The following is a 12,299-nucleotide window of genomic DNA, read 5'->3' on the forward strand; positions in this document are numbered from 1 at the left end:
TTGGGGAGGAAAACTTTGTTTGGTGTTCTTTGTGTCATTTTCTCATTTGCAAATCTTCTACAAATAAAAAAAATCGTAAAATAAAAGAAACATAAAGTAAAAACTCTATAAATTAATTAAGAATCTTGGTACTAAGGTACTTTTTAATTTATAATTTTTTTTACATTTTTTTTACAAATATATTTTTTATATAAAAATAGTTAATTATATTGTTATCTTATCGATTTATGTCATATTTTAAACCGGTCTAACTCGTGGCCGAAATAATTATTAATTTATTGTGTATAAATTTATTAAATATTAATTTATAGAATCTCTATAACATTATTTAAGAAGTCAATTTCCTATGTGTCGCGTTCACGTTAATTCTCACGATGGTTTATTACATTGTTAACCTTAATGAATTAATATTATTTTGTAATTGTCATTATCAAAATTTATATTTTAGTTTTTATACATTGTTTGACTTTGTATAAAAAATTGGATTTGTCTAGTTACTCATTTGAGGGTATATTGTGTTACATATATTCCATCAAATTAAAGTATAAATATTTCTAATATAATTCAACCAAATCATATTTATTGTATTCATTACATTAGTTTGGTTTTCATCTTAGATGTGTATATATATATATATATATATATTTATGAATCAGCTAGTTGTAAATAGCCCCATGACTATGTTAATTTTATAGAACTTAGTAATTTGGTATATGTTAATTTTCAAAAATAAAGTGATGATATATACAAAATTGCATAAAAATATAACATATACATTCTAAAAAGGAAGATTAAATCTTTACTTTAATATCAAGATGATTTGCTTTCCTTTTTATGAAATCACATTATGTATAAAAAAAATTTTGTTTTAAGTTTTATAATTATTTTCTTTATCATTTATGTTATTTGAAAAATATAAAAGGGAACATAAAAAGAAAGACTAAATTAAATTTTATTCATTAAAGATATCTTATTTTATTTTATTTAAATTGTTTTGTAATAATTTTAGAATATATTGATTTAAATAAAATCTTAATACTTTTAAAATATATATTATGTTGTTTAAAATGATTTTTTAAAAGGAAAGATTATTTCTTTACTTTAAAATCAAGATTATTTTGTGAACTTTCCTTATTATAGTTATTATTGTTATTATTTAAGATTATAGTTATTATTGTAAAGATTATAGTATTATATATTGTCATTATTTAAATAGTTAGTTTCCTATGTGTCGTGTTCACTTTAATTCTCACAATGGTTTATTACATTGTTAACCTTAATGAATTAATATTATTTTGTAGTTATCATTATCAAAATTTATATTTTAGTTTTTATTAACAATTTTTTTCTTATGTAAAAAAAGAAAAATATCTATATTTTTAAAAAAATATTTATAAACTATTTTTATTTTTGTTTTTAATATATATGTATGTACATATATATAATCATATCAATATCATAAAGAAGTTTAGTATCAAAAAGGAAATATCTTAAAAGTAAAAATACATAGCAGTTTGTTATATTTAAAACATGTAATTTGACAATAATAAATTTCCTTTTATATAAATCCCAATTTCATAAACTATTTACTAATTTCCATTACTAATATATCTATTTATATTTTCGTTTTTCGTAATATTTCTTTCTATAAAATCATATCAATATCGTGAAGGAATTTAATTAGTATCAGGAATAATATCTTAAAACAAAAATATAGAGAATTTTGATATTTAAAACATGTGATTTTTAAAAAATTAGTTTCCTTTATAAATCTCACTTTCATAAAACTTTCTTGATAGTTTTTGTTTAATAACGTTTTTCTACGATTGTTAATAATGTTAGTTAAATATTTTTCATTTTAAACATAATAAATATTTTTCATAAGAAAATATCAATTTAGTTACCAAATCAGTATTTACTTTTAATACACTAAAGACAATTATTTTTTCTTAATTATAAATTTTCTAAAATAATATTTACTTTTTGGATAATTATTCAATCTCTTATGTTAAACAAATTCTCTTACAATTTCGTATAATTTTTCTTTTCATAATTATAGATTCTCAAGGTTAATACTATGTGAATGTTTCAATATCTATAAAAATAAACAAATAATTATCTCAAATCCATTTCCATTAGAAAATTGTTTTCCTATGAATGTAGTATTTGATAAAATTAATTAGGTTATTATTACGTTGTAAAACTCTAATGATCCACGTGCTTTTAAAAGATATCAATTTTGATTCTCTTAAACTTCTGATCAACACTTAAACTTTTTTTCATAAATTTAAGTCAAAACAAAATATATCAATTTAAAAATACATATTTACAAATCTTAGAAACTAAATTAAATTGTAAATAATCTGATTTAGTATCATTAAAATTCAACTGAAAAAAATATACAACTCAACATACCAAAAATAACTTAATCGATCCAAATTATTATACACAAAATCATATATATAGTTAATTAAGATAATGTAGTAACGTAGTTTAAAACATTGTTATATTTGTCTTTCTAATATACAAACTAAAAAATAATTTAAACTTATCAATAATTAGAAATAAAAAGTTAATCAATTATAATGAAAAACATTGTTATATTTGTCTTTCTAATATACAAACTAAAAAATAATTTAAACTTATCAATAATTAGAAATAAAAAGGTAATCAATTATAATGATTTTATTATTTTGTAAATGTTTATATCCTCACCTAGTTTATATTGTATGTCATATGCTGTATAGTAACATTCAAATCTTTCGAATAACCATATATAAATATACTCAATCAAAGATTCATCACATGGACTGATGGCTATAATTGGGATTTGATGCAAAACACTAAAACATGATTTTTCTAGATTTTGCTGAAGAATGATAACTAAGAAACATTGTCAGTCAACATAAAACCATATAACAGAACGGTGAGACCATTACAACTTTACAAAGACAAACAGCACTTGACGAGAACACGTTAGCGGAGTACAAAATTTGAGGAAAACGTGAGAGATGGGATCAACGTGCACCTATGATGATGTTTCGACATAACATGAGCTACTTTTGTTTGCGTGAAGTGAAGACACACATCTTGTCCTAGCTATTAACTTCTCAACTGCGTGCAGCTCTCTTCCTGCCACGGCCTCTGCTGGTTGTTGTTGCTGCCTTCTTTGAGGCTTCTTCTTCACTATGCTCATTGTCGCTTCTTCCACTCTCAGAGCTTTCACCTTTGTCCGTGGACTCCTCTGCAACTTCTTTCCCTGAAACTTCTTTATCCCTTAGTGCTCTGAGTTTTGCCTTCTTTGCATTTAACACAGAAATGAACTACCTCGACAAAAAAAGACTTAAGTTCAGTGCTAAAACACGACAACATCCTTTCCACAAAAGACTAGTCTATCCCAAAAGAAGAAGCAATTAGAAAAGGTGATCCAGGATAGTAGACATGCCTTTGCGTAAGTTGCATCCTCAAACTCCATTTTTTCACTGCACAGTCTTTCACCTTGGGTTAGGCATTTCTCAGCTTCACTTTTCATCTTCTCAAAGGACCTTGTCTTGTTCACAACTTCTTCCTGTGGAGTATTTTATCAATCAGAATAAACATATATCAAAGGAATTAAGGTCCAATTCATAATATTCATTCCCAAGAAAGTCAAGAACGTACACTTAGCCTTATGTTAGCCTCCATAAGAAAATCCAAGATCCCAACAGTGATCTTCTTGTTCTCATGTGATGGTTTACATTTCCACCTCCACTCCAGTTTAGTCCCTTCCTTCTCAAACGTCCAAGACAGCTGTAACCAGAGACCATTCCTTCAGCAAAATCATTATCATATCCACAACATTGCATCACTAGAGAGCATATCGAACTAACCCGTTTAGATCCTTCAAGAGCGTCGGAGAAGGTGTAGATCGAGTTAGGCTGCTGAAACCCTAAGTACTGCTCGGCGAGCTGGAGATACTCCGACACCGGCTGGTCCCACTGCGCCGCCCGCTCCGCCACCTCCTCCTCCGTCGCTTCAATTCCGATCAAACAGAGAAGAATAAAAAAATCAGTTCATAGGAAGAAAACAAAAAAAAAAAAAAAAAACAGATTCGAATCGTGTGGATTTGTACCGTTGCAAAGCCAAGAGGAGGAGCCATCGGTGATGGAGATATCGAAACGAGAGGGATGCCAAGTGCCTTTGACGAATATCGGATCGGTGCCCGAGAGTACGAGTCTGAGACACGTGTGCTTCGTTCTCTCTGATTCAACCATCGCCACCGTCTGATTTCCTTCTTTTTTTTTTCTGCTAGTCAAACGAGGCGACGACGATGGTTTCAGTCAAAAACATACTCTTTTGCTTATCTGGAGGCTGAGTCAGCACCAATGCTTACGTGGTTGCTGATTCATCCTCTGTGTTTAAAATCCAACTCATCATAAAGTTCAATAATTTACGCTTTACATTGAAGTTTGATAAACTTATCATAAAATTGAGGGATTTCTTAATATTTTTTGCCAATTTTTGTATTTGATATATTTTGTTCTATATCATATTTTAGGAAATGTTAATTTATGTTTACAAACCTGGATAATTTAATATTTATATTTATATTATTATAAAAAAGATAATATATAACCAGGCCTCATTCATCGTATATTAATCTCGGAGCATTACAACATATTTTGGTAGTCACGTGTCATCACTATATTAACTCTTAGAATCTTTAAAAAAATAGGTTGGCTCATCACACCTTATATTATATTTTTTATTAAACTAACTATCAAATTTATTAATAGTGTATAGAAGAATATTCTCAATTCTTTCCTTAAATAAAAACTACGGAATTACCTAATAAGGTTAACAAATATATGACAATTAATGATTTTGAATATAAATATTTGATAATAAGTTTTCTATCTTCTATTATTTTATTGAATTTTATATTCTTAAAAATTAATTAATTATATTAATTGTATAATATAAAAAATAGTTTTTTCTTATATGCTACATTTTGAATTTTTTTAAACGATTATAAATTACTAAGACTATTAAAATTCCACAATGAAATTTTCGTAATCAGTGATTTAACTTTTTTTATAACAAGATACAAAAGATCATAAAATTATATAAATATGAAATCTTATGTAATATATATTCAGAGTAAATATTTATATATATATATTTCAATATCGTTCAGATTAAAATATAAATCATATACAAATACATAAACATGTTAATTTTAAAATTTGCATTGAGTAGGAAGCATCAATTAATAAATATTTATTGGGAAATTTACTAGAATGACTCAAATTAGTTTAGAAATTACTAGAATAACTCTTAAAAGTTTAAAATTACCAACAATATTTTATGGTCGAAAATACCCTTGACTATTGTTATGACCAAAAAGTAATATTATAGAAGTGCCATTTAAAATTATTAAAAAAAATCCGACGACAGATTTATTTAACGTAAAATAAATCTTTCGGAATATAAATCTGTTAAATTAAACTGTTGTAAATTTTAAATCTGCCTTGTATTTGGTGGCAGACTTTTCTGTTACGCAGATGTATTTAAGCTGGTAGATTTGTGTGGACGATTTAAGATTGTCGATAGATTTATCTATTTTAGTCTGTCATATGTAGTAACCGATTTGTTGAAGTCATCAATTTTTTTTCTGAAGTAGTCAAAGTTTTGAGACACAGATATGTTTATCAGTAATAGACATAATTTTTATGATAGATATGTTTACCCGGTTTAAATTTGCAATCGACTTTTGTATTCATTTGGTGGTAGATTTTTGAAATTGTCGTCTTTGGCGATAGACTTTTTAAATAAATTTTAAATACTAGAGTGGGACACAATTAGAATTTCTAGCTAAATTCAAATAAATTCCGATTTAATCTAAATTGGATCCCGGTTTAGATTGATTGAATTTGTGGAATCATTTTTGTGAATTGGCTGCACTCCTCCAGCAACTGCTTATGATCCTTCACCACACTCGGAATACTATCATATACATAGATTGTCTCCATATGTAAATCAATGTGTTGAGCAACCCAGTGGTTTCCGTTAATATGGTGGCAGAGGAACAAGCTGTCAACATCTTCAAACCACTTTTTACCGGTCACAAACATCTCCTGTTTAGATTGATTCCACTGATTTGACTTATTTTCTTATGACAGAGTTATATATCTGACTCAAAGTGTTAGTAGACCTTTTATTTTACGTAGTGACAGACTTTTTAATTTATGTTGTAGCAGATTTATTAACGGAAATATTGGTTTATGTAAACCAAACTTAATTTAATGTTCAATTTTGACCCGGTTTACATTAAATTCAAATCTGGTTTATTTTTAGGTTCATTAATATCAGAATTAGGTATCAAATTATGAAGTATCAACAAACTCTAAGTTCTTTCTTTGGTATATTTGACGTATTTTCTGTGTATGTATATATATTGTCGCGTTTCATTGTCCAAGTTTTTTGCAGCATCTGAAGCATAAGGTCTGGATTTAACTTAGAGTCCACAATTGTTTTGTCACTACAAAGCAGGAGTAACAACACTCAAGGTTGGCATATACAATAATCCGACTAAGAGAACATCAGCCTGCGTCCTGGACTACTTGTACATCCAATACAAAAAAAACAACCAAAAACTATATAAGCAATTTAAAAACAACATACATACTACTTAGCAAACTTCAGGAACCTCCTCATAAATTTCTGCAGCCATCTTCATATGTAAAACCGGAACTAGACGCAATGCCAAATGCCAAACGCTCTCTTTGCAGTGATCAGCCCCTACTGCAATTTCACTTATCATGATCTCAGCCATCACCTGGATGTTGTTTGATTACAGTTTCTTTTCTTCAGGTTTAGCAGGCACAAAAGAAACTTTATTTTCCTCTCCTATTTTATCTGCTTCTTCTTTCGTCACTTCCTTTTGCATTTCTTTGGCCTTTCTTGACTTCAAGGCAGATGATGATGATGAGTAATTTACGATTATTTGTTTTTCATTTGACCAACCAATCTTTTTAGAGACTCGTAAACTGCAAAAATAAAAGGCTAATGTAAGTAACCTGAGATTAAAAAGTGTTTGTCTTGATGCATCATGTAATATATTTATACATGTTGCAGTTCAGTTTGAAGAAGATGGGACTCAAAACTCCAATAAAAGATGGAAGCCATCCTCTGAACAACGTTCTTGGGTCCTTCCTGACGCAGCACTGTCAATAGCGATGGACCATCCATCTCTATTGATAAGAAGATTTGTCTGTCTGAACACATAGGAGATGTAAAAGAAGATGTGTTTGTCAAGAAGATAATGTAATCAATTTAACAAGAGACCAAATAAATGAGCAGCAGGAACAAATAACAATATCCACCGAACATGGATCAAAGCACAATACAAGCAAAATTAGCACCATTCCCTTTGATCAATACACGGAAACCTTCAATCCTTCATATATATACTTCAATCTTTGGACAGAAAAAACGCAAATACGATTTGCATCAACATACCAACAGAAAGATCATCAATGTCAATCAAACAAGAAAAGTACAACACCTGTAGTAAAATTTTCAGTCTCTCCAATGGAATAACATCAGTCTTCGACCTGATCCGACCAAAACCCAGATTTTGATTCACAAAAACCCAGATTTTGATTTAAGAGAATGAAAAGAAATTGCAGTAGGAACCCACACTCCACCGGCAAACAGATCCCGATAACGGAATTGCTTGGAGATTTAACCCCTTCACTCGCTAGTTTCGCTTGATTAACAATCGCCTACTCGCTCGTCTTCGCATCATCCGATTAGGGGTTCGTCTTCGTCGTCTTCACCCAATAAAGGTTTTTTGATTTTTTAGAAAAGAATATTGACCCTAAAAAAATAAGACCTCTAATGGCAAACTTGTGAATACTAAAGTAAGGACAGGGTTTTGTGTCTTTTTGCTTGATAGTTGTGTTATTCTAGTAATTACAAAATTACAAGAGTTAATCTAGTAATTTGATGTATAATTAAAGTCATTATAAGTAATTTCTCGTATTTATATTAATATTTACTCACTTCTCAATTAATCAATACTAGCTTAAGATCCGCGCAATTGCGCGGAATGAATGTTATATATAAAACTAATTTTTATCTATTATTATTTATTTGTATTCATTTACGTATTGTGTATATAATTAAATTGGAGTAAATACATAAATCAAAACAATACTTCTTGTTTATTTACGATACTTTTTTGGTAAATAAATCAAAACAATCATTTTATTTATTTTATATAGTATATAACTAAATTTCAATGACAGAGACATAGATATACAGCATATTTTAATATTAATATTTATTATTGAGAATTCATATTCGTATGATAAACACAAAATTTCTAATGTGCAATTTTTTTAATGCGAATTTCAAAATTAAAATATTAAGGTTTCAATACTTTTTCAATACAAATTTAGAAATTATCATATTTAAGTATTATTCTATGTTATATAGTTTAATTTTAAACTATATTATTATATAATATGAATGTCTAGTAAATGAAACTTCATATTCATACGATTTATGATCATTTTTATCTTGTTATTACCAAACAAAAGTTAAACCATTGATCACAAAATTTTAGTGTGAAACATTTAAAGTTTTTAATAATTTATAGTCATTTTAAAAATTTAAAATATAACATATAAATTTTTTTAATTTTTTATTATATGGTTAATGTAGTTGTTTAATATCTTTTAATAGTATAAAATTAAACAAAAAGAGGTAAGATACAAAAATTATTATCAAATATTTATTATTCATAATCATTAATTGTTATATATATGTTAATCATATTAGACAATTCCATACCTTTTATTTAAGAAAAGTCCGAGAATATTCTTCTGTACGCTATTTATCAATTTAATAGTTAGTTTAATAAAAAATATAATATAAGTTAAGATGGACCAACTTATTTCTCTAAGAATTCTGAATTTCTTTCTCATGGTGACACGTGGCTACAAAATAATGTTGTAATGTTTCTCAATTAATATATAATAGATATATAATATTACATGACAAAATAAATAATAATATGTATAAATAATTTGTATACATAATTAAAATTTATACTGCCCAAGCGCGGATCTCAAATGTTAGTTGATCATATTATTTCATAAATACAATTCTTCGTATCGAAGTGAGATGGTGAATTATAACATCCGAATGATATTATTGAAGCCTAATAAATTAAACAGGTTAAAAAAAACAAAATATCAACAAACATGACCCTACTCATCAACCTCATATCGACGGTCCATGACTGTACGTTTGGAGACTTGTGACATGATGGTTGAACGATCAAAATTTGATTTAACGACTATTATTAAAAACTATTATTAAAAATATATATTTTACTTAGCGCATGCCGCCGATAATCACCTAGTATATAAATAAATCAATGAAGCGATGTTTAAAATAAGAAACATTAGTGAAATTAAATAATTTCTATATTAACGGAAACTCAAATGTTTATGTCGCCTAGACAATGCATTGATATTAGAATGTATACTCTCAGTGAAAACAAGGATTTGAAGCTTTTGAAACTGTTAACGGTTTGTATAATGTGCATTAAAATTATGATATTTGCATATTGTTTTCTCTTACTAGAACTTATTTAGCCTTGATTATCAACGTAATAACTGATTTACTACATATACAACCTTTGTCATACTCGTTTCTAGTGCTTCAAATGTGTCTTTGTACCTAGTCGTCAAAGACCTAAAGACATATTTATGCGGTTCCCAGAATATTATGTTTAATTTGTGGTTTGGAAATTCTGATAAAAAGTTCGATACATATATAAGAACTATCATCAATTCTAAAATAATAAAATATTAGAAACCGCCAAACCCGTGCAACTAATTACTCATGATCAGTCTAAATAGGACGTCTATATACATGTTCCAAACTAAACTATTATATTATATCTGAAATTATTATTGTTTTTTGTAATCTTCTTTAGGAATTATTATTATTATGGTTTGGCTATAGACAAATGGGACCGACCCACTAATTTGCTGGATAGTCTTTCTTTTACTCCACTCAGCGCATACCTCTATCACACGGCACCTCAATCATCCCGTCTTCTTGTAAATTTTCCTATATACCCATGTAGACTTGTTTTGACATTTATATGAACAAGGGCTGATCAGGAAAGTACAGAAGACTGAGATGCTTATTTTACAATTAAATTAATAAACAAGGGTGGTGGGAAGGGTTTTTCAACAAGGGTGGTGGTTTGGGATAATCAAAATCAAAGAGCAATAAATAAGATTTGTTGCAATGCCAGTAAGGATGTTGTTTCTTTTCTATAATCACTTCTTTTTTTTTATATTTGTTTATGGATTGTTTCCTTGCCAATCCAAAACCACGTTTCTAAACTGATAAAGAAGTAAATTGTGTGGATATGTTTTTAGTTTCTTAATTAAATAAATGATGATGGTTGAATTATGTTTTTTTTTTTTTGGCTATGAACGAGATTGTGGATGGCTCATAACGAAGAGATTATGATTTCTAATCTTTCCATTTATCTATGACGATGCAATCTCCTATATAAGGAACTTATATGTTATGAATAAAGATAGACTTTTCCATTACTTTTATAACACGTTATCAGCACGAAACTCGAAAACCCTAAGCTAAAACCAAATCAAAAAAACCCTAACCCTAGCCACGACCCGACGAACCCTAAACCCCGATAGCGTCTCTTGTTTCCGCGTCTGTTCCAGCTCGCGTCCCCGATCAACTTCAGCCCAAGGCGTTCCTGATCCTAGCTCAGACGCTCGCGACCCGAGAGCAGTTCCAGCACGCGATCTCTTCCCTGTTCGCGACAGCATCAGAAAGCTCGCGTCCGACGATCAAGGCGTTCCCGATCAGCAACAAAGGACGTCCGCGACCCGATAGAAGCAGCTCAATCCGATAGGAGTCAGCTCGCGTCCTGTTCGTGTTCAGCTCGTGGTTCATCCTCCTTGGTGGTCCGGTTCAACAATCATCTAAGGTTAAAGGTAATTCGAAACCTAAGAACCTATAATCGAATTTGGATTGATTGATAAAGAATGAAACCCTAAAACCCTAATCTTTATGAATCAAAACCATAGGGTAATAGATCAAAAATCCTAATTGAGTAAATCGAAACTCTAAAAGTTCGATACCCCAAACCCTAAATCATGTTCTTACATGATTAAAACCCCAAATCGGTTTTTACAAGTTAAGATCCGATAAACCCTAACCCTATACCTAAATAATATAAGTATCAGAATTAATTATACTACTAGATTTTGACCCGCACTTTCAAAGCGCAGGTTTATTTTTTTTTTTCAATGGTCAAAATATTTAGTAAATGTCATATGAATATTTGTATTTTATTTTATAAAAGACTTAAACTTTTTATCTTTCTTTATCGTGTTTCATTTTAAATGACTATTTATGTTTAAAAAATTAAAATTTATTTTTTTAATGAATTAAGTTGGTATAACTCTGATAAATCAATTTTATTATGTTGTTAATATTTTTAATAAAAATAATTATATACTTTTAATAAAGATTTATACTTTTCAACAAAAAAAATCAATTTTTTATGAATGCTTAAATTATATTAAGAAAAAAAATAATTAAGAATGGTTGAAAAAAAATTATTTGAACTTGGACTCAATGGCCCAAAGGAAAAAAAATGTGAAAATTGGATCTGAGTTCTTAATCGGCCCAAATGACCCAAGAGAGATCTAATGTGGACAGTGGGCTGGATCCGAAAAAAATGGCCCAATATAGATGTGTTATTAATATTACTTGATTGCTCTTAATGAAACATGCAATGTTTGTAAAGAAAGGACAGACTAAGGTAAAAAGGACAATATGATCCTGCTTTAATAGTATAGATAATTATCAAATCACATATTAAAACCCTAATCGAATATTTTGAAATCAAAACTGTTTTGGTTTTGATCATTGAGGTTTTAAATCTGATTGAATATGATGCTATGTTGCTAGAATTGTTTGACCGTTTAATTAATAGATTTATTTTCTCATCCTGCTTGGTTAATTGTTCATCTGATTTAAAATGGTTTAAACCGACTAGCCTGTTAAAACATTGATTGAATCTGATGGGTTGCTAACTTGCTTTGCTTATATAATCCGATAGGCTGATAGATTGATTGAGGTTTACTTGTTTAAAATCCGAATGATCTGATTGCATGATTCTCGAGGTTTAGTATCATCTGCTAGGATTGATAGTTTTGTAATCTGATATGTTTTAAATAGAAACCCTAAATAAT

The 12,299-nt window shown here is 28.6% G+C and overlaps 1 protein-coding gene across 2 annotated transcripts; it reads right to left on the reverse strand.

Annotated features, from left to right (window-relative positions):
* Positions 1 to 2,715: 2,715 nt before the first annotated feature.
* On the reverse strand, positions 2,716 to 4,354 carry LOC106321085 (DNA repair protein XRCC4). Of its 2 annotated transcripts, XM_013759402.1 has the most exons (6): positions 4,112 to 4,354; positions 3,870 to 4,012; positions 3,661 to 3,789; positions 3,446 to 3,568; positions 3,245 to 3,323; positions 2,716 to 2,867 (listed from the first exon to the last, which is right to left on the reverse strand). In XM_013759402.1, exons 1-6 carry the CDS (start codon positions 4,251 to 4,253, stop codon positions 2,860 to 2,862), a joined length of 624 nt encoding a protein of 207 aa, XP_013614856.1. In that variant the 5' UTR covers positions 4,254 to 4,354; the 3' UTR covers positions 2,716 to 2,859. The 2 variants fall into 2 exon arrangements, with proteins under 2 accessions (XP_013614856.1, XP_013614854.1); XM_013759400.1 differs by having other exon boundaries at positions 2,716 to 3,323; positions 4,112 to 4,287.
* Positions 4,355 to 12,299: the final 7,945 nt, after the last annotated feature.

This window comes from Brassica oleracea, unplaced genomic scaffold (genome assembly GCF_000695525.1).
Source record: "Brassica oleracea var. oleracea cultivar TO1000 unplaced genomic scaffold, BOL UnpScaffold01213, whole genome shotgun sequence".
NCBI lineage: Eukaryota > Viridiplantae > Streptophyta > Magnoliopsida > Brassicales > Brassicaceae > Brassica > Brassica oleracea.

Coding starts and splice junctions, on each gene's coding strand:
- LOC106321085 (XM_013759400.1), bottom strand. CDS start 4,253: ATGGTTGAATCAGAGAGAACGAAGCACACGTGTCTCAGACTCGTACTC. Junction 3,569..3,660: donor AGGCTAACATAAGGCTAAGT/GTACGTTCTTGA, acceptor AATACTCCACAG/GAAGAAGTTGTGAACAAGAC. Junction 3,324..3,445: donor AGGATGCAACTTACGCAAAG/GCATGTCTACTA, acceptor TTGTCGAGGTAG/TTCATTTCTGTGTTAAATGC.